At 39.6% G+C, this 26526-nt stretch overlaps 2 protein-coding genes across 2 annotated transcripts; one reads left to right on the forward strand and one right to left on the reverse strand.

Annotated features, from left to right (window-relative positions):
* Nucleotides 1-11788: 11788 nt before the first annotated feature.
* Nucleotides 11789-17715, forward strand: LOC132625172 (CBL-interacting serine/threonine-protein kinase 12-like). Its single transcript, XM_060339990.1, has 2 exons — nucleotides 11789-13714; nucleotides 17462-17715. Exon 1 carries the CDS (start codon nucleotides 12261-12263, stop codon nucleotides 13689-13691), a length of 1431 nt encoding a protein of 476 aa, XP_060195973.1. The 5' UTR covers nucleotides 11789-12260; the 3' UTR covers nucleotides 13692-13714; nucleotides 17462-17715.
* A 6044-nt stretch (nucleotides 17716-23759) lies between these two features.
* On the reverse strand, nucleotides 23760-26166 carry LOC132623639 (CBL-interacting serine/threonine-protein kinase 20). Its single transcript, XM_060338422.1, has 2 exons — nucleotides 25258-26166; nucleotides 23760-25023 (listed from the first exon to the last, which is right to left on the reverse strand). Exons 1-2 carry the CDS (start codon nucleotides 25700-25702, stop codon nucleotides 24083-24085), a joined length of 1386 nt encoding a protein of 461 aa, XP_060194405.1. The 5' UTR covers nucleotides 25703-26166; the 3' UTR covers nucleotides 23760-24082.
* Nucleotides 26167-26526: the final 360 nt, after the last annotated feature.

The raw sequence follows: 26526 nt of genomic DNA on the forward strand, positions 1-26526 counted from the left end.
GCTCCGGTAAGGTCAAAAGGGATCACCGAACCAAGGAGGGATGAAAAATGGATAGTCAAGAGTAATGGATCCGGGGAAGGATCGTCCACGAAGTTCTGAAGATGCTCGAGACCTTGGCAAAACGGGTAGATTTAACAGAGAAGAGGGTGGAAACGTATAACTCTCGGTGGATCAGATTCCGGGAGCTCCACAGATTCTGAAAGAGATGGATTCAAAGAGGTACATTCAAAGGCCTTTCCCTCCTAGTGCGACTCCGAAGTTAATCCCGAAAAGGTTCAAGATGCCAGATATCTCGAAATACGATGGTATAATAGACCCGCAAAAACACGTGACTTCATACACCTGTGCCATAAAAGGAAATGATGTCGAAGAGGATGAAATAGAGTCCGTGTTGTTGAAAAAATTTGGGGAAACACTATTGAAAGGAGCGTTGACCTGGTATGACCATCTGCCCGAGTATTCCATCATTTCCTTCGAAATGCTTGCAGGTGCGTTCATCCAAGCCCAAGCTAGAGCTAAAAAGGTACAAGCCTGGAAGACGGATATCTTCCGAATATCCCAAAGGGACGATGAGTTGTTACGAGAATTTGTGAACCGCTTCCAAAGGGAACGGATGGAGCTCCCTCCGGTTCCGAAAGAATAGGCTGCACAAGCTTTCACCAAAGGGCTTAACACTCGGAGCTCGACTGCTTTATTCAAACTGAAGGAAAACTTGTTGGAGTATGAGGATATAACCTGGGCAGATGTTCATAATAGGTACGAATCAAAGATTCGGGTAGAGGATGACCAGCTCGAACTTTCCCCGGGACCTATAAATATGAGCAAAAGCTCTGAGAGGTTGAGGAAAAATTATGATTCGGAGATGCGACCATCGAGGGAAAGGTACCTACCATACTCTTATTTGAAAAAATCGAGCTTCGGTCGGAAAAATCGAGGGTCGGCCCCAGTCATTTCTCGAGTAGGGGCGATAAACGGATCGAACACCCGTCAAACAGTGGAGGCCTATCATTTAGAAGTGATACCGGGAGTTCGGCTAGCAATAAAGACATACCGAGGATATCGGAATACAACTTCAACGTCAACACCTCGGACCTCGTCTCAGCTATCGGCCATATCACGGAGGCTAGATGGCCAAGGCCATTAAGGTCGGACCCGGGTCAACGGGACCCAAACGTGGTGTGTGAGTATCATGAGACCCATGGGCACAGAACTGAAGATTGTCGTCAATTAAGGGAGGAGGTGGCTCGTTTATTGAAGAATGGCCACCTTCGAGAATTCTTGACTGAACGAGCCAAAAACCACTACAAAGAAAGGGAGAGTCACAAACGAGCCGAGCCGCTGGAACCTGAACATGTAATCAATATGATAATTGGGGGAACAGATGCTCCACGAGGGTTGGTGATGAAAAGAACGAAGGTCTCAATTGTACGAAAGAAGCACACCTAGGACTATGTACCCGAGGGTTCCATCTCCTTTAGTAACGAGGTTGCAGAAGGCATCATTCAACCGCACAATGATGTGCTGGTAATTTCCATCTTCATTTTTAAATCACAAGTTAAACGTATTTTGATTGACCCAAGTAGTTCGGCCAACATCATCCGGTAGAGAGTGGTAGAACAGCTGAGGCTACTCGACCAGGTTGTACCTGTTGCCCGATTACTCAGCGGGTTCAATATGGCAAGAGAAACCACGAAGGGTGAAATTTCTTTGCCGGTCAACATTGACGGTACCATACAGCAGACGGTATTCTACGTCATCGAAAGATATATGAAGTATAATGCTTTGCTCTGCAGACTGTGGATTCACAGCATGAGAACGATACCATCAACGCTACACTAGCTGCTGAAGTTCCCGACTCCGGAGGGGATAAAAAATATTCGAGGCGAACAACCCGCAACAAGGGAAATGTTCGCGGCCGAGGAAGCACCTCTTCTTCTAAAAAAGCCGGATCAAAGAGATGATGAATCAATCGAAGGAAAGGACACCAACTAGCAATTAAAGAATACGGGTTCGAAAGCGGAGCAGAAGGGATCGGACCCGGCTGGTGAAGAGGACGATTTCGGCGTTTCTAGATCGTTTATATTATCGGATGACTCGGATGCAACCAAATCTACCTTGGAGGAGCTGGAACAAGTCATCTTGTTCATACATCTACCGAATAGAAAGGTATACCTAGGCACGGGGTTAACCTCGGAGCTCAGGAACAAGTTAATTAAATTTTTTCAAGCTAATGCCGATTGTTTTGCATGGTCCCATATAGACATGACAGGTGTACCACCAGAAGTCACGACTCATAAGCTCAGCCTCGATAGGAAATTTTCCCCGGTGAAGCAGAAAAGGAGACCAATGGCCGAGCTAAAACATGCCTTCATAAAAGATGAGGTAATAAAGCTTTTAAAAATAGGCTCTATCCGGGAGGTCAAATACCTGGATTGGCTAGCTAATGTAGTGGTGGAGCCAAAGAAAGGTAATAAATTTAGAATGTGTGTTAATTATAAGGATTTGAACAAAGTGTGCCCAAAGGATTCGTTTCCGATGCCTCAGATCGATCGAATGATCGATTCAACGGCTGGGCATGAGATGTTAAGTTTTCTCGATGCTTACTCTGGGTACAACCAAATCCGGATGCATCCGGAGGACCAAGAGAAAACCTCCTTTATTACCCCATACATGACTTACTATTATAATGTCATGCTATTTGGGTTAAAAAATGTCGGAGCAACTTACTAATGCCTAGTTAATGGAATGTTCGAAGAATAGATAGGGAAAACAATAGAAGTTTATATTGATGACATGCTAGTCAAGTCCCTGGAAACAGAGGACCATTTCAAACATTTGTAGGATACCTGTGATGTACTTCACAAATACAACATAAAGCTTAATCCGTAGAAATGTGCCTTTGGTATCCGATCAGGAAAATTTATGGGCTTTATGGTGTCGAACCGGGGAATTGAAATTAACCCGAACAAGATCAAAACCATTGAGGATATTGAGGTGGTGAACAACGTCAAGGCCATGCAGAGGCTCACTGGAAGGATAGCAGCACTGAGCCGTTTCATTTCGAGGTCTTCGGATAAAAGTCACCGTTTCTTCTCACTATTGAGAAAGAAGAATGACTTCATCTGGACACCGAAATGTCAAAAGGCTTTGCAGGAATTGAAAAGGTACTTATCGAGCCCGTCCCTGCTACACAGACCGAAGGCAGATGAATAGTTATTTCTATACCTTGCCGTGTTCGAGGTAGCGGTAAGCGGTATTTTGGTCCGAAAAGAAGCAGGTACGCAATTTCCAATATATTATGTGAGTAGGACTTTAGGGGATGCAGAGACTCGTTATCCACACCTCGAAAAGTTGGTCTTGGCATTAGTAAGTGCGTCAAGAAAGCTAAAACCTTACTTTCAATGCCATCCGATATGTGTAGTAACTACTTATCCGCTAAAAAATGTCATGCATAAATCGGAGTTATCAGGTAGACTGACCAAATGGGTCGTACATATTAGCGGATATGATATCGAGTATAAGCCTAGAACAACTATTAAATCTCAAATCTTAGCCGATTTTGTGGCAGACTTTACCCCTGTCATGATTCCCGAGGTCGAGAAAGAGCTTTTGTTAACCTCGAAAAAGGCTTTGGGTATCTGGTCTCTACACACAGACGGGGCTTCGAACCTGAAAGGTTCCGGGTTGGGCATTATTCTTAAGACCCCCGCCGGTGATGCCATTAGACAATCGATTAGAACAATAAAATTAACTAACAATGAAGCCGAGTATGAGGCTATGATTGCAGGTTTGAAATTGGCTCGGAGTCTTGGAGCCGAAATAATCGAAGCAAAATGCAACTCTCTCTTGGTCGTGAACCAGGTGAATGACGTCTTCGAGGTCAAGGATGAGCATATGCAAAGATACTTGGAGAAAACTCGAGTGATACTATACCAGTTTAAAGAATTGGCTATGTAACATGTACCCAGGGAGCAGAATAACGAAGCCGATGCATTGGCCAATTTGGGTTCTTCTGTCGAAGCAGAGGAAATCAACCCCGATACCGTAGTGCAATTGATGAATTCGGCGGTAGAAAACGGGCAGGCCGAGATAAACACAATGGGTCTAACTTGAGATTGGCGCAACAGATACATCGACTACTTGCAAGATGGGAAGCTTCCGTGCGACCCAAAAGAATCACGGTCACTCCAGACTTAAGCAGCTTGGTTCTGCTTAATAGACGACCAATTGTATCGACGGTATTTCTTCGGACCTCTGGCCAAGTGGTTGAGTCCGGAGAAACAAATTATGTGATGAGAGAGGTCCACGAGGGTACCTACGGTAATCACTTCGGTACGGAAGTCTTGGTTCGAAAAATTATCAGAGCCAATTATTACTGGAACCGGATGGAGGATGATGCAAAGAATTTTGTCCAGAAATACGATGGGTGTCAAAGGTATGCCCCGATGATTCATCAAACCGGGGAGTTGCTGCATCCGGTGATATCACCTTGGCCGTTCATGAAGTGGAGAATGGACATTATCGGGCCTCTGCCATGGGCACCATGTAAGGCTCGTTTCATGTTGTTTATGACTGACTATTTCTCAAAATGGGTTGAAGCGCAGGCCTTCGAAAAGATTAGATAGAAGGAGGTTATTGACTTCATATGGCACCATATTATCTGTTGTTTCGGCATCCCGGCGGAAATAACCTGTGATAACGACCCTCAATTCGTTGGAAACAAGGTCAATAATTTCCTCGAAGGGTTGAAGATCAAGAAGATAGTATTGACTCTGTATCACCCGAGTGCAAACGGACAAGCGGAATCCACAAACAAAATAATAATTCAAAATCTAAGGAAAAGACTTGAAACATCGAAACATAAATAGAGGGAAGTGCTGCCGGAGGTATTATGGGGTTACAGAACTACGTCAAAATCGAGCACGGGAGAAACACCTTTCTCGTTGGTCTACGGGGCCGAAGCTCCGATTCCCGTAGAAGTTGGCGAACCGAGCCTCCAGTTCAAATACGTCACCAGCGGGGCAAACGAGGAGGCTATAGCCATAAAACTTGACCTGGCGGACGAACTACGCGAAAATGCGCTGGTCCGTTTAGCGACTCAAAAGCAATGAATGGAGAGGTACTACAACCGAAGGGCCAATCTTCGACATTTCATAATAGGGGACTTGGTACTTCGGAAAATTACTTTAAATACCAAGAACCTCGATGATGGGAAGTTGGGTCCATATTGGGAAGGCCCGTATAAGATAACCAAAGTAACTGGCAAAGGGTCGTACCAACTGGAATCCATGGATGGGCGACGGCTGCGCAATAACTGGAATGTGGCTCATTTGAAGAAATACTATTGCTAAGGTATGGGCCGGTGACCTTCGTGATCATTTTTACTAACCTATCCTTTTTTGCAGAAGTGGTACCGAAATAAGCCCCGAGGGAATGGAGTTAGGTCTGAAAACACGTGTTGCACTTTTTTCCTTAGTACGGTTTTGTCCCGAAGTGGGTTTTCCGATAAGGTTTTTAACGAGGCAACAAGTACAACGTGTTACTTTACGAAAACAAGGCAAAGTACCCGGAAACGGAGGGTCTGCCCCCTCGAGTGGAGATTTAATAGTGCTTATCCGATCATGTTGCTGGGATAAAAACTACGGGACTATCATACCCACATCAAGGCCTATCCCGGAAAGGGAGAATGAGTTCAACTCACCAAAGCAGATGAAGAAACACTATTAAGTGCTACCCCGGAAAGGTCTTCGAAATTTTATGCCTCTTATTTTGTGTAAACCCGAACCTTCTGTATTAGCTTTCAATGTAAGGAGCAAACGACCAAAGCAAATCGTGTCCAGCTAGTATTTGCTACGGCAAAAACAGAAGGATACGGATGAAATACTCATATTATGTAAGTACAAACACTGGCTATATAAAAAAGATTATGAAAGTGTACGTCTCGGACACGTCTTTGTATTAAATACCCTATACCGGGAATTATTATCAAAATTTGGCAAAGGCATCAAGGTCGAAATGAACCGAGCCCAAAATCTTTTAACACCCTCGAGTGGGGACTGCCGTCTTAAAACTTGACAAAGGCAGGGATTCAGGTATCCGAACCTAATCTATTATAAGTAAACGGTCGGAAAAGGTTCAAACAATTTAAAAACCTCGACCCAAAATGCCCAACGTGATTCAGAGACATCTGAATTCACGAAGCATAAATAAGCCCCTCGAACAAACAATTCGATAAAATCCTCGGTCAAAAACCTACCGAACGAAGTAAAATCCTTATGGGACAAACGTTTAAGGCAAATGTCATAACATACATTCGGATAAAAGAATGAAGAAAAAAACAGCCAAAAGGGAAATATGCATTTCATATATAAACTAAGGCTTTACACTTAGACTTTTTACACAAGTCAAAAATAAAAACAAAATGAAGGCTCATACAGACCCTAATCTACCCGGTATGGTTGGAACCGGAGTTCTCGAAAATCGTTTGCTCGGAGTCTTCAGAATCAGCATCAAGGGATTTGTTGGCCCTCTCCTCGACTTCTTTGGCTTCGAGTATCCGGGCCTGGAGGTCCCCTAACCCTTTTTCAACTTGTTCAAGGGTAACCCTCCAGGATTTTCACTGCTCATACTCGATTAGAATCATAGAACGAACCTCGGCAGTCTCCATGTCTTTAAGAGACTCTTCTAGATCGGCCTCGGCTTTTTTCAATTTAGCTTCTAGCTCGGATCTCACTTCAAGAAGAGCTATTCGAATTTGATTAGCCGATTCAAACTCAACCTGAAGTAAATCATTGGCCTCAGTAGCCTCTTCGAGCTTGCTCTTGAGTTCATCACTGATCCGAGCTCGAGTCTCGACTTTCTCCTCTACCAACCTCAGTTTCTTCTTGTCATTGGCACTCTCGGATTTAAGCTGCTGATGCCTTTCTGCCTTCTTCACAACATCAGCCTTGACCGAGTCAAGTTCACTCCGAAGTTGGGAGATAGTAGCCTCGAGTTCACCAAGCCTCATAATAAAATTGATATTTTCTCGATTAAGACAGACATTATCCGCCTCAAGGAGTCGGTTCTTTTCAATCATATCATCCAACTCGGCCTTTAAGCGAAGATTTTCGGCCTTTGTCGCTTCGAGATCGGATTGAAGGTTGGGAAGAACAACGGTCCGACTCAGCTGATCTTCTTTCTCCTGCAAGAGGAGTTGGAACTTCTCCATTTCTCGGCCCCGAGCATCCAGCTGGCCCTTTAAGTCATCGACCTCGTGTTGGGCACGGACAAAGCCCTTATTAACAAGTACAACACTCTGCAGAAGAAGAAGAAAATCGAGTTAAGAAATAGAATAAACAAGAGTTGAAAATCGCACATGAATATTATGGACAGACAAGCATAAAGTTTACCCGGTTGCCTGCATGCATGCCTTCGTTTATAAGACACTGCCACGGAACCCCGACAATTTTCTTCTTATCCAAATCCAAAATAAGAGGCCTTAGATAACTTGCAACCCTCACAGGGCGGGATAAAAAATTACAATCCTCAGGGACGGTGACCACGACCGACATCGTCCTTCTCGGTTCTACACTGGGGGCCGGGAAAATACCTATAAGGGTGTCCCTCGCACCCCTTTCATTGGACTGGCTAGCCGCCCTCGTGGCCCGAGGAATAGGAAGATGGCCAAACCCGGCGGCTTTGCAGGAAGGATATCCGAGAACATGTCATCCAGGTTATCAGACCTCGATGCAGGAGCAGGAGAAGCCGGAACGGCTCCAGCAGACTAGGTAGATGCGGGTGCCTCGGATGTAGTAGCTTGGTCGCTACCGGGAAGTGGGCTGGTAACCATTATAGCCTCGTTGTCTGGGGCTGATTCAGCTCTTTGATCAGCTTCGGTGTCCGAAGATGGGCCAGATCTTCTAGGCTTCTTCACCAAGGGTGCCGCTTCGGGCAAAGCATTACCTGAAATGTCGATAAATTCAATGGACCTTAGACGAATCGGAAAAAGAACATCTTCTTCCCCACATGTGTTCGGGGCTAGAATGACAGTTCCTTCCTCAGCTGTAGACGAGGGCGGAGTGGTAGCTTCTTCCTCCGGAACAGAAGCGACGAAGGGGTCCGTACCAACTCTTCGAATAATAATATCGGGTTCGAATTCATCCCTCAGGTCCGAACATCGCTTCTCGGCCTCTTCTTTTGTTTCTGCCCTTTGGTCGAGGGCTTTCTCTGCCTCTTTCTGACTGCAGCAATGAGCCGGAATGATCCTGCCATATCAAATTCAGAAGCCGGTGTGGCAGGCTTAGCCATTAGTTCGGGTCGTGGCTCCACAGAGCCTTTGGGCAAGCCTGAATACCAAAGGAGTTAGAGAAAGACAAAGCAAAACTAGAGGATGCAATAAGTACCGAATCAAGGGAAAGATTACCATGATTTTGTGCAACCCACCAGCCACGGGACAGGTCCGCCCATGTCCGTTCACCGTGAATGTGTTGGCTAATGATTGCCTCGATCCACTCGGGAGGTTTCGAACAGCTGAAGGTATCCATGCCTCGTTTATAAAAATAAAATAAAATTCACGTATGCTTGTAAGAGAGCAAATTTGGACAAAGTATAGAGGAAAAACAACTATAGAGGGAAGACAATTGAGAAACTTACAGCTATTATTCCATTTTTCCGGAAAGGGCATATAATCAGCCGGAATAATGTCTGCGGTCCAAAACCGGACATAACGTTCCAACCATCCTCGATCTCTATCCTCGTCGAGTTTGGAAAGAATCGGGTTCTGACCTCGTTTGGTGACTTTTATCACGCCTCCTCGGAAGATCTAGGGGCTATACAATCGGATGAAGTGTGCCAACGTGAATTCCTTGTTGGCATTGTTAGACAATAGGCGGAGGCAGGCCACGATCCTCCAGATGATTGGCCCGATTTGGGCTAAGCACACATTGTACGTCCGGCACATCTCAAGAATAATCGGATCATTGGAGGATCGAGTTTGAGCGTGAATGGGTACGTGTAAACGTACAAGAACCCTTCTTTGTAGTCGGTAATGGACTCGTCGGGTCCGGGGGCGAACACTTGCACCGGATGCTTATCCCATCCTCAATTGGCCCGGACCCGAGGGAGGAGATCCTCTGTAATTGACGAAGTTTACTGCCTCACGTCGAAACCCCTATCCGCAATTTGTACCGGCTTCTCAACGTCAAATTCATGGTTGTAATTGGGTCTGGACGGTATTATGTCCAGGGCAGTCGGTTCCACAAAGGTTTTACCTTTGGGTTTTGAAACAGGCTCGGCGCCCGGAGAAGAAACCGAGGGAACGTCCTGGGAAGCAAAATCGGTGTTGGCTGACATTTTAAAGATGAAAGAGTGGGTATGAAGATTCGAAGATTTGAAGAGGCAGATGAAAGTTTCAAGACAAGAACGAAACAATGAAAGAGGAATATTAAAAGGATTGGAGACTTAATTTGAACCTTGTTGCAAAAAACCTTGAAGATTCAGAGCAAATGAAGAAGTTAACAAAGAGGCTTATAATCAAAGAGGTAAGAAGTAAAAAGTAGAGAGTGAGAAGTGAAAATGTAAAGTGAAAAATGAGCAACTTTGGGCCTTATATAGACGGTCCACTGTCGCGATTACAGAGAACGACCAATCGAGAGGCGACACGTGTCCCAGAATTAATGGGACGTGACTTGAAGCGACGTGGGTTAAGGCAGTTCCCGAGGCCGACCACTCGGGGCGAGACACGTGGCCGAAGTCAGAAGGACGTGACATGACGGTTCCCGCCAAATTTGAAGATAAGAACGAGCTTGTGGAATTACCGGTTTTGGGACTTATCCACTTCCCGTTGCTCCGGTAAAACTACGATCCGGAAAGTGTGGGGAGTATCTGTATACGGTAAAAATCGGGTCAATGTGTGATCGGTGAGACCGGAGTCGAGGATAAGTCCAAATGAGCACGAGCATGTTCGATCTTTTCTTCACACCGGGGTATCGTACCGGATGTAATTGACCCGAGACAAGAAAAGTGTGTCCGTTGGTCCGGATACGCCGAGCCAAAATCAACGTGTCCGTTGGTCCGGTTAACCGGTTGCGAGGTTGCCACGCGTCAGGAAATCGTTCTGCCATTTGTACTGACGATCGTACGGGTGTCAGACCATACGGTCCTACCTTATATTTTGTAGGGTTTCTTTATTTATAAGGGCTTTTGTATTGTACTCATGGCCCATAAGGCATATCTATAAATAGAGGACATTCTTCCCCTTTTTGGGGTTAGCTTTTTTTCAGATTTCAAAATTGTAATAGTCAAATATATAGAAGCTCTCTCTCAAAGATATTAGTTCGGATTTTGTGGTGTTCTTCCTTAGCTTTGCTTATCCTTTCAATATATTACTAAATATTCATTTGGCATAAATCATCAATTATAGCACACATTCACACAACACAAACGCGTATATATATGACTACAAAACAAATTCATAGACATTTCATATCAACCAAATAGATTAAAGTTCATTCACATATGCTATACCTCACTTACAAATTTAATTGTTACCGAAATTCGGGTAAACAACGTTAATCATGAAGAGTAGAATTTTCTCTGCGCAAAATAGAATTGATCATGTTTATATAAAGTTGAACATTTTAAATAGATGATTGGACAATATTATTTGAAGTTGAAGTTTAGAGAGGGTATTCATACTATGGATATAAATTTTACTTAAGTAAAGAGTTAAACATTGTAATAAAATCATTACCAGGAAATAATTTTCAAACAAATCTTGTTCAGTATCTACAAAAATAATGGCCAAACCAATAATTGCAATACTAAATTCAGTATTTATAAATATTGAAATATTATTCATAGCACAACAAATACCTCAAGAATTCACCAAACTCTCGTGATCATACATTATTACCTTGTGGGTGTAAAAGCCTTCAATAATACGAATAAAACTCCTTTCAAAAAAGAAGAAAAGAAAAGGAAAGGGAGAAAGAACTATTTTTGGGACCCAAAAATATGGAATATTCCAATATCCCATCGCGAAATTTCCTTCAAAGAAGCACACACCATATATCTTCAAACCAATAAACTCCATCCACGTATAAGAAGAATCACATGAACATCACGTGAGTCAAGCATCATTTATTTATGTTGACTTAAAACGTAAAGAAAAAGAGAAGTCTTTTATCATTTTCATCGTCTCAATTTAAGGTGCCGTTTAGCCATAAATATAAAAAATAAATTTATTTTTTTTGAAATTTTTGAAATTAAAGTTGGAGTTAGAGTTGTGTTTGGTCATAATTTTTAAAATTATAGTTTTTGGTGAAATGTAGTGTAAAAAAGTGATTTTTTTTTTAAAAACAAGTTTTTCTTGTTTTTGGTAGAATATTTATGGCCAAACGCCTAAAAGTAAAAAAAATAAAAAGAATTTCCGAAAAAAAGTGAATAATTTTTATGGCCTAACGGCTACTAAGTATCTTACTTTCCTATTTAAACTATACTAAAAAGATATTTTTCTTTATTTTTAATAACTAACAATTCAAACATCAATTTTATAATACACATTTAGGAGCACAAGATTTAAAAATCTCTATATATTTTTTAAATCATATATCTAATCAAACTAAAACACTTAAATTTGGATGGAGGGGGAGTATTAATCTTATTTTTTTCCTTTACAAACACATAAACCTTTTCTCAATTGACAATGAACTTGACGATATTTCCAGCTGGTTGATTCTCCACAACGTTAAATAATCCTTATACGCACCTCCAATTAACCCTAACCCCACAACATATATAGATACAGTTGTATACCTACAGCTCCCATACACCTTCCTTTTACACGTACCTAAAAATAGCTGAAAACAACATCAACATCTCCAACTACACGACAACCCACCATTTCAATGGCAAATTTCTCCTCATAAAGCCCACTTTCAACTAACCTTATTGATATTTTAGCCTCCCCTTTTCCCCTTGTTTTCAAATCTTGAAACGACCCTTTCAATATTTTAGCCCTTTCCTCGCAAATCTCGAAACTACTCATCTGATATTTTGCAATTTGGAATCACCCCATTGATTTAATTTTGTCATTTTTGAAAAAAAAAATTGAACTTTACCCTTTTCTAGCAAATCTTGAAACTACCTTTTTTTTTTGGCAAAGTTCAAACTACCCATCTCATATTTTGGCCTTTTGAATCACCCCATCTGATTTTATTTGGTTCTTTTTTGGGGGAAAATTTGAACTTTACATATTTTGGTTAGATTTTAAAGAATCAATGGCTGGCACAGCTACAGCCGGCGATACAAGCACTAGCAGTAATTTAGCTCCGGCTAGAAGTGTAAGCAAAAAGGAAAATCAGGGGCTTTTATTGGGTAGATATGTAATTGGGAAATTACTTGGTCATGGTACTTTTGCTAAGGTGTACCAGGCTAGGAATGTTAAGTCAAATGATAGTGTTGCAATTAAGGTTATTGATAAAGAGAAGATCTTGAAAGTTGGTCTTATTGATCATATAAAACGTGAGATCTCTATTCTTAAAAGAGTTAGGCATCCAAACATTGTTGAATTGCATGAAGTTATGGCTACGAAAGCCAAGATTTACTTTGTTATGGAGTATGTTAAAGGTGGTGAGCTCTTTAACAAGGTTGCCAAAGGCAGGCTTAAAGAAGAAGTTGCTAGAAAATATTTCCAGCAGTTAATCTCTGCTGTCGCGTTTTGTCATGCCCGTGGTGTTTACCATAGGGATTTAAAACCAGAAAATATTCTATTAGATGAAGATGGCAATGTCAAAGTTTCTGATTTTGGCCTTAGTGCTATTTCGGAACAGATTAAGCAAGATGGGCTTTTTCATACTTTTTGTGGTACCCCGGCTTATGTGGCGCCGGAGGTGCTAGGTAGAAAGGGTTATGATGCAGCTAAAGTTGATATTTGGTCATGTGGGGTGATACTTTTTGTGTTAATGGCAGGGTATTTACCATTTCATGATCAGAATATTATGGCTATGTATAAGAAGATATATAAGGGTGAATTTAGATGTCCTAGATGGTTTTCGCCTGAATTAACTCGGTTTTTAAAGCACCTCCTTCATATAATTCCTGAAAAGAGGATCACTATTCAGGAGATTATGAACAATAAGTGGTTCAAGAAGGGTTTTAAACATGTCAAATTTTACATTGAGGATGATAAGATGTGTAGTATAAATGATGATGAATATGGCGGGGTTGATTATTCGTCTGATATATCAGAGTCTGAATCTGAGGTGGAGATAAAGAGGAGGTCGGCTAGTTTGCCGAGGCCTGCTAGCTTGAATGCATTTGATATCATTTCGTTTTCCCGGGGCTTTGATTTGTCCGGTTTGTTTGAGGAGGGAGGAGACGGGTCAAGGTTTGTATCGGGGGCTCCCGTGCCCAAGATCATAAGCAAGTTGGAGGAAATTGCTAAAGTTGTGAGCTTTGCAGTAAGGAAGAAGGATTGTAAAGTGAGTATGGAGGGGTCTAAGGAGGGTGCCAAGGGACCGTTGACAGTTGCAGCTGAGATATTTGAGTTGACGCCATCGTTGAGAGTTGTTGAGGTGAAGAAGAAAGGAGGAGATAGCGTGGAGTACGAGGAGTTTTACAACAGGGAACTGAAGCCAGGGTTACAGAATTTAACTCATGAAGTCGTCCATCCTGTTGACTCATCTCATTTGCCATCAGATACTGAATAGAGAGATAGAGAGAAGGGAAAAGGGTAAGCTCTTTTCTCTTTCTTTTTAATATCTTTAGGTGCATTTGTATAGGTAGCACTCTGTATTCATTACACTTGCATCTTTTATTAGCTAACGTTCCAAGGTTGTCATATCTTGTAATTTCTATTCTTGTTGTGGATGTTATATAAAGTTATCTAAAAAATGGAACACATCAGTTGTATCAAAATCGGCTCGTTTCTCAATTTCCTTTTATTTTCTGTTACTAGTATCATTCTGATACTAACTATAGAACTTGGCATGCTATTCCTATGAGCAAATCGATGGCTGCAGTATTCTCTAGCTTGTGGAAGTGCTACGTTGTAGATTGAGTTTCTCAATCTTATAAGGCCAGCTTTCCTGTCCCATAGGTTGTGGATGGCATATGCTTCAGTGCTTTTGTTTCGTGCAACTTTCTCTAGTTAGTATGGATAAGAAGCAGGTGTAGCTATCACTATCAGGTAGTTGCCAATGGTGTATTGCATGAAGCATTTATGAATAACAACAACATACCCAGTATAGTTCCGCAAGTGGTTTCTGGGATGGGTTGGGTGAACGCAGACCAGACCCCTACTTTTGTGTAGCATTTATAAATAAAGAACAATTTTATGCCAATACATTTGCAGAGTGATTGTGGCAATATTTGATTAACTACTCAAACGAAGGGGAGCCTGGAGCAACGCTGAAGTTATCTCCGGGTGACCTATAGGTCATGGGTTTGAGCCACGTAATCAGTATTTGATGCTTGTAGTCAAGTTAGACTGCCTACATCACACCCCTTTTGGGGTTCCTCCGACCCTGCATGAACGCGGGATGCTTCCTGCACCGTTCTGCCCTTTTTTGATTAACGACTCAAAAGTTGTCGCATCCTTCCCTCAGCGCATATGGTTTTCACACTATAATGAGAAAATAAAGCGAACGAAGGTCCTTCGAAATTCATTAATAATTCCTGGCATATTATAAGGTTCAAGTGTTTATCAACCACTTTGGTTTTCTTTTTTGTTTTTTGGTTTATTTTGTTTAGGTTGTCGTTTCTGGGTTGGTCTTTTAGAAATGGGAATCATTAATGGTCTGTAATCTGCTTCTCTTAAGAGTATTGCCAAGTTGATGAAGGCCAATAGAACCTTGATGATTGGAATTTGGGTCAAGGCTCTTATAGACTCTCTGGTGGATGTTATCTGCGAAACTTAATCCGGAAAACCTTACTGGATGATTGCTTGTCGTTAACTGTTCATTTAAGTTGTTATTTTCCCTGCTAGTTTCTTGGTCAATGTGGAGTTTCCCTTTCTGTTCATTATACTTGCATCAGTAGATCTTCTCCAGTGAAGAAGGAAAAAAGGGTTCTGTTTTTTTCTGAGGGCCATCGGACTGGGGTAAAACCCTGAATTACCCGTGGTGCACTTGCGGGAAACTCCTTGCCGAGGGCCTGTGCACCCCCGGGATTAGTCGGGGCTCAAAGAGACCCGGACACCCGGTGCTTAATCAAAAAAAAAAAAAGGGTTCTGTTTTTGATAGCTACAAAAGAGCCAGGCAATCAAATGCTTGATTTAACCTTTGATAGGTGTAGGTATGTCTGAGCACAGGGAACAACTAAGGTAATAACATTTGAGTGAGGTAACCCTTCCTTTTGCCACTATAACTCTCTATTGGAGGGTAAGACTATTCTTTTGCCTCCAGCCAAAACTTCATCTGTTGAGCTTTTACTGAAAGGGGTTCTGAAATAATTAGATTTTCTTTCAAATTAGTTTGTCCAGATAGGTTTTATTTGTGTGAACTTTTTAGGACACTATATATGAAGATGGCTGTTGTAGATTTACAAAATCAAGCTCTTGGTTCTCCCTTGGTTGGTGTCGTGTTCAAATAATTTTCCTCGAGCTTGTCCGCACCTTACTGTCTTAATAGTATTGCCCCTTTTTCTAAGACCTGAAGCACAAGTGTTGCTTCTTTTGATAGTTAGCACTGCTTTTTGCTTTTCCAATAGATGGAAACTGCTTTAAGCTTAACGATGCTTGTACAGAATGCCTACATGTATAGTCAAAATTCAAGGGTACAGGGAGAACAAGACTCACATATTACATGGAACAAAGTAATTACCAATAACATGGGTTAACTTGTGCTCTGATGCTAAGAGTGGCTCTAGCTAGAATTAAACCAGATCCGGAAAGAACCAAAAAGTCTCGTGTAAAATCGTAGGTGGAAAATGGGTTTGGGTAAAGTTTGCTCCCCAGGAGTAATTAGTTTCCATTAAGGGCAAACACTTAGTACACTGACGTAGGTGCAGATAGTTTCAATAGATAGAAATTGCTTGCTTTTTAGTCTAATGGGGAGTTAGGTATTCAGAGAGAATCATATTCTGCAATTATGCTTTTAGTAGGTATAAACTTTGTGCGGTGCAAAAATTTAATTGAGAAAGGGGCCTTTGGAAGTTATTCATGTGCTGGAAACTGAATACACGCATAGGAGTATGCTTTCAATTTGACTAGCGTGTTCTAACTTTTTGAAGCACCTTCTGGATGCTGTAGTAATAAAATTTCATTTTATTTTACTTTAACAGAAAAAATGGGTTGTGATTGTCTCTCATTAGTGATAGTCCTCTTGTTTCACCCAGTATGGGATCATCTTTTGCTGATGATGTAATATCCTGGATCTAAGGACATATCTTTGTCACTTCTTATGTTTACTTGTTAGTTGTTGTTACATATATTGAGTATTCTGTTATGCTGTATCATAGTGGTGTTTGGGTCCTCATTATGTTAAAAATGAGTATCCTGATGGTTGGTTTTAAAAATAGTGGAGGACTAGTACTTTCTGGTTCTTTCCGTTTTTATATATCTTTTCTTGGTAAAGTCAATTGGACATTGTTGACCAACTTTCTCATATAAAAGAACGAAACATTGTTTTCTTATTATGGCCAGGTCATTCATCACTATGATGCTGGTATAATTAATTAAATATTTGTTAGTGGTTGATACTGAAAGACGTTATTGCTCAAATTTGTTTTTTTGCAACTGGTTGCCTGAATTTGGCCACTTATGAATTTTTTATATAATCTAGTTATAGGCCAAAAGCTGATATCACATCTGTTAATGTACTTTGTAAAAGCACTTAAAAGTGTTGATGATGCAATCAACTCATCTGGCACCTTCTGCTTCTTATGGCTACTGTCGGTCTTTTGCCTTAGCAAAGCACATTTATTCCTATGTGCCGTTTGGACATGGTTTGAAACCCCAAATCATGCCTTTTTGGATGATTTGGAATTTCATCCCATGGTTTCAAATCGCATGTCCAAACGCCTACTTATTATTGGTGTGATACTTGCATATATGATCATAACTGAATATGCAGTGCCACAAAAATGACAAAAGAAGGGTAAAATGAAATGGAGCAAGAAGTTGTAAAAATACAACTTTCTGTTGTCTGGAGATATTGGAAGTATATATGAAGTGTTAAACTACTATTATCTCCTAAAAACCCTCAAAGCCCTTTTAAATATTTAAGGTGCAGCTTAGATCTATTTATTTTCTAGCAGAAATAATTGATGTTTTTTTTTTTTTTTTAAATCTCTCTTTATGTTCTTTAATGTCTTCACTTATTGCTAGATCTGTGTGATTGCACTGGCCAGCAGGTTCTAATGATTTGTTATCATATATCATATCATGGGATGCCAAACAAAACTAGACTGTCATTTCATATTCTAATTTATCAGAAAATGCAGTTCAATAATAATTTTTTGTTTGTTCAATGTCTGGTAGGAAACCATCGACTTCTAATGGCAGGTGGAAGCTGCTTCCACTAGAACGGAGAATTCCTGAATACCAAAGAGCAGAAACGCATGCCAATAAGCCATTGGTTGGCCTAGCACATTGTCATGAGTTGATTTTCGGTGTCAAGATTTCACCAGTTCAATTCCTACCAGTGAAAAACATGGTTCCTAGTCTAATTGTATATTAGTAGTCTGTCTATGGAACTGGTAGTTGTAGTAAGAAAAAGGCCTTCTGGTTCGTTCTACATATTGTAGTTAGTTGATGTCATACTTATGCAGAGAAATAAAAAATAGTGAATTTTGAAAATGGCATAAGGAATAGTCAAAATCGGGTATTAAATTATAAAAAGAAGTTTGTAATAACGTTTCTGGACCATACAAAAAAAAGAATATTTCTGGACCACTGTGTAGTAAATGATTGAAAGCTTTGTTTAGTATTGTGAGACGGCAGTTTTACTACTAGTCCTTGCTGTTGCTATCAAACTATTGTCCCCTTGCCAAATTTCTACAAAAATAGATGAAAAGGATCTATTTCCGGTCAATATTTTATTTACGTGGGTATATTGGCATCTAGTTTTGTCATATGCGAATCTAATGGAGCACCGTAGAATTCTCTAATTTAGTATTGTAAATTTGGGAGATAAAAGAAAGCTGTTTGGCTTTTGTTTCTCATCAAATCAGATCAAATATGTGGTTTACAGAAAAAAAGCAGGCTCAGTTGGTTGAGCATGGCATAATGGAGGTCTCAAGTTCGAATCCTCTTGTCTACGACAACAGGTGATTTGCCTTCTGAGTCGAGCTTGTCGCACGAGACTTGCCTAGTGCGGGTTATCTCTCCTGTGTGGTTTGCGGGATTTACCTTTGGGGTGCGGCTGCGGTTTCCTTGTCATCCCCCCAAAAAAAAAAGATTTGCTCTTGGATCCCTTTTTACCGATCTCTAACCAAACAACCCTCGAGTATTTTGTTATATGCTAGACAACTAGGTGGTTTCTTTGGTTTGTAGAAAAAGGAAATTCAATCTCACAAAAACTCAAAACTAGGTACATCAATTGGTTTTCACTATAAAAATCCTGTATTTTAAATTACAATCTCCATAAAATTGTAACACCCCGTATCGTTAGAGTTCTAGTGGAAAAACTGAAGGATTGAACGTTTTGCGAAAATGGTTGATAGGCCTACTTCGGGCAGCCATAACTCCTTGATTAGTTGGGAATTTGGAAAAGTACCCTTAATGAAAGTTGTAGTACGTAGAAATACCTTTCTAACGATATAAGGAGCAGGCCAATCAGAGGTCTGAGCAAGGAGATATGATCGTCTAAATATGGCTAATAGTAAGGCACTTAAAATTCTATAGAATCGGCTAAGTTTTCGATACGTCTGCCTTCCAGTCAGATTTCGTGAAATTCCGTTGGGAATTTGAGGAAATTTAAAACATAAAAGTTGTAGCCCTTTAAAATAGCTTTTCAACGGTATATTGTGGAGCCCAAACGGAGCTCTGTACAAGAAGTTACGTCCATTTTACCGAACACTGTGCAGAACCAACACAGGTCCGTTGAGAGGGCGCGTGCCGATCGCACAAAAACCCCCTCTCTGAATATTGACCTGCAGATGGTCGTGCGCTGCATGTGCGTCGCGCGCCCATCGCATAACAGGGCCGGTTTCGGGTCAAAAATCGGAATTTCGCGTTTTAAGTTATATTTAAGCTTGGGTTTATTTCCCTAACACACCCAGTCACGAAAAATCACCCTAAAGTTAGAGAGAACAGGTCCCAAGCCTCAAGAACCCTACAAGGTAAGTTTATCACGATTCTAGATTGAATTCAAGTCCCTAATCTCTTTCTAACTTGAGTAAACCCTTCTAATCGATAGAGTTGTGAGTGGAACATTATTGTTGGGCGTGGAAACCCTAGAACTCGAATTCAAGAGGATTTAACGTCAAAAAGGTAATGCTTCTACACTCTAATCATTCATAATAGTGAATTGATGAGTTCTTGGGAGAATAGTAAAGAGAATTACACAAACTATAGTAGGGTTTTAGATTATTGACTTGAGATTGTTATAATCATATGGGTGATGGAGAATGATGTTAATTACACCCAATTGAGATTGTAGAATCACCTAGAAATAATAGAATGAGAATTGGGTGAAGAAATCACCATTAATGGAGATTGTGGAGCTTTATGCCCACTAAGTATTTGATAAAATGCTTAGATGACTAAAAGCATGGATATTATTGCTAACATAAAATCCCTTTGACTTGTATTGATATAGATCAAAGTTGAAAGGATTGACGAACATTGTATTACGCTCAAAGGCTGGAATTAAGGTATGTGAGACTAACTATCTACGTTAGGGAATGTTCATGATTCTCCCTACGCCTCATTCTTCATACTTGTCAGTAATTTGACTCAGAATACAGTTTAGCCTTAGTTTTATGATATGTTGTAGAACTGTTATCTTCTAGGGTTGCAATTACAGAATTCGTTCATGGTTATCAATTTGAATATCATGAACTCAGCACGTAATCGTTATAGACTTATGTATTGTTACCACATGAGTCTCAGTCCAGAAATTCAGTATGCTCAGAAACAGTCAGTGTTTTCAATTCAGTCCAGCATGTCTATTTCAGTTAAGAATTGTTCATTGTTGTTATGGTCTCAGTCCTTATTAATTAACCATAATTATACATATATGATTTTTCCCGAGGGCACAGCATAGTCTTTTGTATACGTATACATGGCCGAGGCTATTGACTGACGCACTGCTAGGCCGAGGCCATAGCGTGCATTTATTATTGGGCCGAGGCCCCACATATACAAACACAGATAATACATATGATTCAGATACATAGCAGGGAGTATTCATATCTCTACTTCCTTGCTATTACAGTTACAGTTACAGTTATCAGTTTCAGTTTCAGTATTTTATTGCTTCAGTTGCTTTACATACCAGTACAATTCAAATGTGTTGATGTTCCTTTTTATTGCTTGGGGGCCTGCATCGCAACGATATACAGGTTGACGACTCAGCTATTTAGGAGTGCACGTATCAGCTACTGGTGAGCCCCAAATTCCTTCGGGGCGTTGTCAGCTATCCAGTTATTTCAGTTTATAGACAACTCTATTATTCAGTATTCTTAGAGGCTTCATAGACACAGTTCAGACAGTCAGATATTTGTTATGTTAGCCTTGTAGACAGTTATACTCAGTCGTTCAGTTCTTTTGGTTTAGCCATGTTGGCTACTTTCAGATATATTTCAGATTGTCTAAGTATTTCCGCATTATGATTTCAGTCAGACCTTTAGTATATCAGCATGTGTTTAGTTGTTTCCACATTCAGTTATGTTTTGATATCATATGTTGATTCAGCCAGCCAGTTGGTTCGCTCGGTCACATGCAGTCAGGCACCGGGTGCCGTGTTACGTCCAGGCCCAGGTTCGGGGCGTGACAAAAATACTGCATCATTTTGTTTTAAGCATTAAATGACACATAAATTATTTGAAGTTCAATACTGAAATCAAAAGCTGTATTACTAATATCAATATAAAGTTTTGTTGGAATTTATTCATTATTTTATACGAAAGATTATAGAATAAAACTACATTTATTAACAATATATAAATAATATAAGATCTAGAGACAAATGATCTTATTTGATGCATCGTATAAAATATTCCTATACTATAATTTGCACATAATTAGCATGTGAATCAAACAACTATCTTAGGAGTACGAGACAAACAGTTTTGTTTGTCGTTAGTTCTATGTTATGTACTACCGTTGATTTTTACTAATAATTGATTTGTTTTTTCACCTTTAGTATTTTGTAAAGGTGCGTCATTTTTTTGGAACATTTGTAAAAGGAGATCTACATGACGAATAACAAAAATATCTCCAGCCGAATCTGGCCATATCGTATCTTATACTATCAGATCATTAGTGTGTTGATTTTTTTTTTTTATTTTTGCCTCCTATAATGGCCCAAAAACAATTCTCAAATATGGTACTCTTCCACTAATTATTACTATAAATGTAACACTCCTAGTACTATATGCTATGCTAATTTGATTTTCATGGGGTATTTGTTTTGAATTTTCCTTCTAGAAGCATGAATCTTTTGCACTCTCGTTCTCCTGTTAGTAATGGTTGGTGATCTCTCATATTAGACACCTATTTCTTTACTTTTGCTTTTCATACTCGTTTTGAGGCCTGCTTAATCTAAATTTGTGCCGTGTAAGATTCATAAAAGAGCTGAAACGCTCCGCACCCGTAAATGTTCATTGGTTCTTTATCCCAAAATTTATGTTACATGGCCATTTTATTTTAGAGAATCCAAATGGATTGAGCTCGAATCCATGTATGGTTTATAGTTATTGGTCCAGAAGAGTTGAAATTGCGTATATTCAACAAAGCATAACTCTTTTTTTACTTATATTTATAGATCGAGTAAAAGTATGAGTACTGAATATAATTGAACCTGTTAAATCCGTTCTTCTTTGCTTCTACTCTCAGGTTAGAGTAGAAATGAACTTGCATGTCGTTCACTTTGAGTAGGAGGGGCAGTAGGAAAAGGCAAAGGCGGAGCTACAATACAAGTCACATGTTGGCATAACTCAGTAATTTTAATTCAAACTATATATTTATGTTAAGAAATTCACTTAATTTATATGTATAAATTATTTATTTCATACCCAGTAAATTGTCATGTCCTAAAATTCAGAACTCAAATTTAAAATTCTAAATCCGTCTCGAACGCTAGGTGAATATGTTTTGATGATGAGAATACGATGGGCACGATCCGGGATCTAAGGACTGAGCTTTGTCAATTCCTATGTTTACTTCTTGGCTTCTTGCATATGCTGCATAGAGTTACACTGTGTAAATTAACGAACTTCTGGCCCTTATTCTGTTAAAAGATTTCTCTGGTTTTTAAATTAGTGGAGTATTTCTTTCATTGGTGCACAAATTAAACTTTGTTGACCAGCTTTTCTGATGTCATTCATCACTATGCGGGTATAATTTTTAATAAATGTTAGTGGTAGTTGTTTACTGAAAGGGCACAATTTCTCAACTTTTATTTGGAAAGTGATTGCTGAATTTGGCTGCTCCTGGAATTTATACGTCTGTTTATTTACTTTGAACAAGTGCTCTTGTTAATGATGTAATCTACTTATTTGTCACCTTCTTCTGATGGCCCTTGAATATTAATAAGTCTTTGTGCTGTCTCAGCTTTGTTTTAGATAAGCACATTATTAGCTTCCTAGTAATAGACAATGGGCAATTAGCAGGAATGACCTTATTTTGGGGTGATCTTTAATTTTTGTCCCTCAAATTGGTGGTCTTTAATTTTTGTCCTTCGTCTAATATTATGAGGTTTGGGGTTCGAATCCCGACTCAGTCAAAAAATAAAATAAAATCTCAAGACAGAGTTTTATAGCAAACTTAGGCCTATTTGGGCCAAAGTTAGGCCTGCATGCAGAATTTTGCTTGCTTCAGGCAGAGTTTCAAACTCTATCTTAAGTAGAGTTTTGGCCCTTGGCGAAACTCTGCTTTGTGAATCCGAGTTCTACCTGGCTAATTTTTTTAAAATTCTTGACTGAAGCGTTGGTTCGAACTCAGAACCTAGGAGTTTTTGGTGAAGGGAAAAATTTAGAGACCAACAATTTGAGGGGCAAAAATTAAAGACCAGTGCATTTGAAGGGACCTCCGCACAAAAAAATGATAGACAATACTTGCAAATGTTGGAGCCCAATTTAGCTATTCCCGTGGCCCAATATGCTCCAGTCCAGACCAAAAACAAAGATGGGAAACTTACTTAAAATGTACCGTCGGCCGAATCATGATTACTGGCAATAGCCCAAATATACAAATCCAATACACTGATATGTATGTTTTATGTATATTGTACGTATATTATATGTAAGTTATATGTATAGTAAATGTATATTAAGCATCAATATACAAAATCTATACTTTTGCTACTAGATCACCCAAAGATATTAAACAGTAATCCACCATGAGAAGACCTGGAACTAGGAAGACTTCATTATATCTATTGTACAACTATAACCTCTTCTTTGTAAATTAATATAGCCTTTGTTTAGATTGTAGTACACGCACACATAGCTCTTGAATATTCGATAGTCAGAGAACTCATTTCACACGTATGTGTTATTCATTCAAGGCGAAAGACATAGATGACCCCTTTATTATGCTGTTCGCAACTATTAGATATACACCTTAAAATGATTAGATAATACCACAACAACCAAATAGACAAGACATCTCATTTCTCTCAAAATATTTATAAATCAATTGGTAAAAATACAGAGGAAAATTTAATACAAAGGATAACTTGCTTCATCATCATCATCATCATTTTTTCTCTTGCATTCAATTCAGATCTGTAAGCCCTATTAGATCTGTACAATGTACAAGATACTCTAATGAAGCAGCTGCCTTCCAACTTTAAAAACATCTAAATCAATCAAAAACAAGAAAATACAAGATAGTACAAGATATGCAAGCCAATTACCCCTTTCTCCCTCTCCCCTCCCAAAAAAAGGAAAAAAAAAGATTTTTTTTTCTTTCATTTAACAAACAAAAAGATGATCAATTTCTTTCTTGATTTTCAACTTGCTGTGGCTGCTCACAACCTTGCCATGTCCAAACAATATCTTTAAGTGAAGTCTTCAATCCCTGATCAAAGAATTTCTTGTATTCCATTGTGTCACCTGATTTTTTACTCACTTCCACAACATGAAATGAAGGTGTAATTTCGAAAATCTCTGCATCAATTGCTAGCTGCCCTTTTCTGCCTTCTTTAATACTCTGCATTGTCACTGTCCCATCTTTTTTCAGCACATTAAAGCTCTCATTTGAAGCCATTTCCTCTAATTTCGACACAATAATAGAAGCTGGCTTTTTGGCTGTGAATCTTGCCTCTGATCTTCTATCTCTCTCCTTCTCGAATAATCCAGATAGATCGAAACCAGGAGAAAGAGAAATGATATCAAATGCATTTAAGCAAGTAGGCTTCATTGTTATTGTTGAATCTTGATCTTTTTTTGCATTGGAAGGTCCCTCTCCATCTGAATTATTGTCCTCAATATCGAAAACACTACGAGGCGATTCATGTTGATCTTTCCCTGGATTCGGGGTCTTATCGATTTGTTTGAATCCTTTTTTGAACCAATAATTCTCCATGAGTTTAATTAAAGTAATTCTTGAGTTTGGATTTGGATCAAGAATCCTTGAGAGTAGCTTTCTTACCTCTGGATGGAACCATTGTGGACACTTGAATTCCCCTTTGCTTATTTTCTTGTACATTTCCATAAGGTTTTGATCATGGAATGGCAAATAACCTGCTAATAATACGAATAAAACGACACCACATGACCAAATGTCTGCCTTTTCACCATCATAACCTCTCTTGTTGATCACCTCTGGAGCTACATAGGCTGGTGTTCCACATGTTGTGTGGAGGAGACCATCTTGCCTTTTGGAATCAAACAATGCACTAAGCCCGAAATCGGAAACTTTCAAGTTTCCAGCTGTTGAAAACATAATCAAGTAAATAAATTAAACTGCATTTTGATGAGAATATAATTAAGTAAATAAAAATGTGTGTTGAGGATATAATTAAGTAAATAAAACGCCATGTGCTCAAAACATAATTATGTAAATAAAAGCACGGGTTAACGACATAACTAATAGATAAAAATGCAACCTTTCCAACAGTTTAAGCTTTTAGACGAAATGGTCAAGCAATATTTGATGTTAATTACCTTCGTCAAGGAGGAGATTTTCGGGCTTGAGATCACGGTGATAGACGTCACGGCTATGGCAGAAATCGACTGCAGCTATTAATTGTTGGAAGTATTTTCTTGCAGCATCTTCTTTAAGCCTGCCTTTAGCAACCTTGTTGAAAAGTTCACCACCTCTAACATATTCCATGGCAAAATAGATTTTTGTTTTGCTAGCCATAACCTCATAAAGCTGGACAACATTTGGGTGCTTGATTAGCCTCATGACAGAGATTTCACGTTTGATTTGATCAATTAAGCCAACCTTCATCACCTTCTCTTTGTCAATCACCTTTATAGCAACACTTTGACCAGTTTTGAGATTTCTTGCATGGTATACTTTGGCAAATGTCCCTTGGCCAAGCAATTTCCCAATCTCATACCTTTGCATCAATATATTGCCTTTCTTCTCGTTCTTGGTAGTCATCCTGGAGAAGATATTGTCAATATAACTGAGAGGATTTTCTTACGATTGTTGTGGAATGATCGCCATTGTGCCTAACAAGATTTCCTCGTGCTCAATGAGGATTTATATAGCCAATTCCAATCTATTTGGAACAGAGGCGTAGTTATTGTTGTTGTATGGATTAAGGAATCCTTTTTGTTTTCTTGAAAATTTTGGAACATTGAAGTATAAAGGGATATGGCGGAGACAAGGGAAAAGGAGGCCAAAAACCTTGCCTTTTTTTATGGCAGGGTTAGAGGAAATGCCTATTGGGGAAAGTCTCAATAGTATGGAGAAAATTTATGGCAAATAAATGCAGTAATCACATTCTGTTTGATGCATAGGTCACTTTGGGAAAATTGGTGAAAGTTAAGATATGACCATATCCTAAGATGCACGATTCAATTTTCACCTCTCATTTTCCTTTTTCTTCTCCCATGCATCAACTACCCATCATGAATGAACAGACAAATTACATTTTTTTGCGCGGATTGCCCTTCTTTTGGGGTGGTCTTTAAATTTTGCCCCCTCATATTTGTGGTCTTTAAATTATGCCCCTCATATTATTGGTCTTTAATTTTTGCCCTTCGCATTACAACTCTGAGCGTTCACGCAGAAATCATGAGTTTCTGAGTTCGAACCCCCGCTCAAACATAAATTAAAAAAAAAAAATTGCAAGGCAAGGTTTGGGTCACGTGTATGCCGGACCCGACATAAAATTGTGAAGGAATTATCAAAGTTATGCCGGACCCGGCATACTTATGCCTTATGGGCAGACTTGGCATAAGTATGCCGGGTCCGGCATA

This window comes from Lycium barbarum, chromosome 12, assembly GCF_019175385.1.
Source record: "Lycium barbarum isolate Lr01 chromosome 12, ASM1917538v2, whole genome shotgun sequence".
Lineage (NCBI taxonomy): Eukaryota > Viridiplantae > Streptophyta > Magnoliopsida > Solanales > Solanaceae > Lycium > Lycium barbarum.

Excerpts from the sequence above, each read along its gene's own strand:
- LOC132625172 (XM_060339990.1), top strand. The coding sequence starts at position 12,261 with ATGGCTGGCACAGCTACAGCCGGCGATACAAGCACTAGCAGTAATTTA.
- LOC132623639 (XM_060338422.1), bottom strand. The coding sequence starts at position 25,702 with ATGACTACCAAGAACGAGAAGAAAGGCAATATATTGATGCAAAGGTAT. Across the intron at positions 25,024-25,257 it reads AAATCTCCTCCTTGACGAAG|CTGGAAACTTGAAAGTTTCC; the intron begins GTAATTAACATC and ends TGTTTTCAACAG.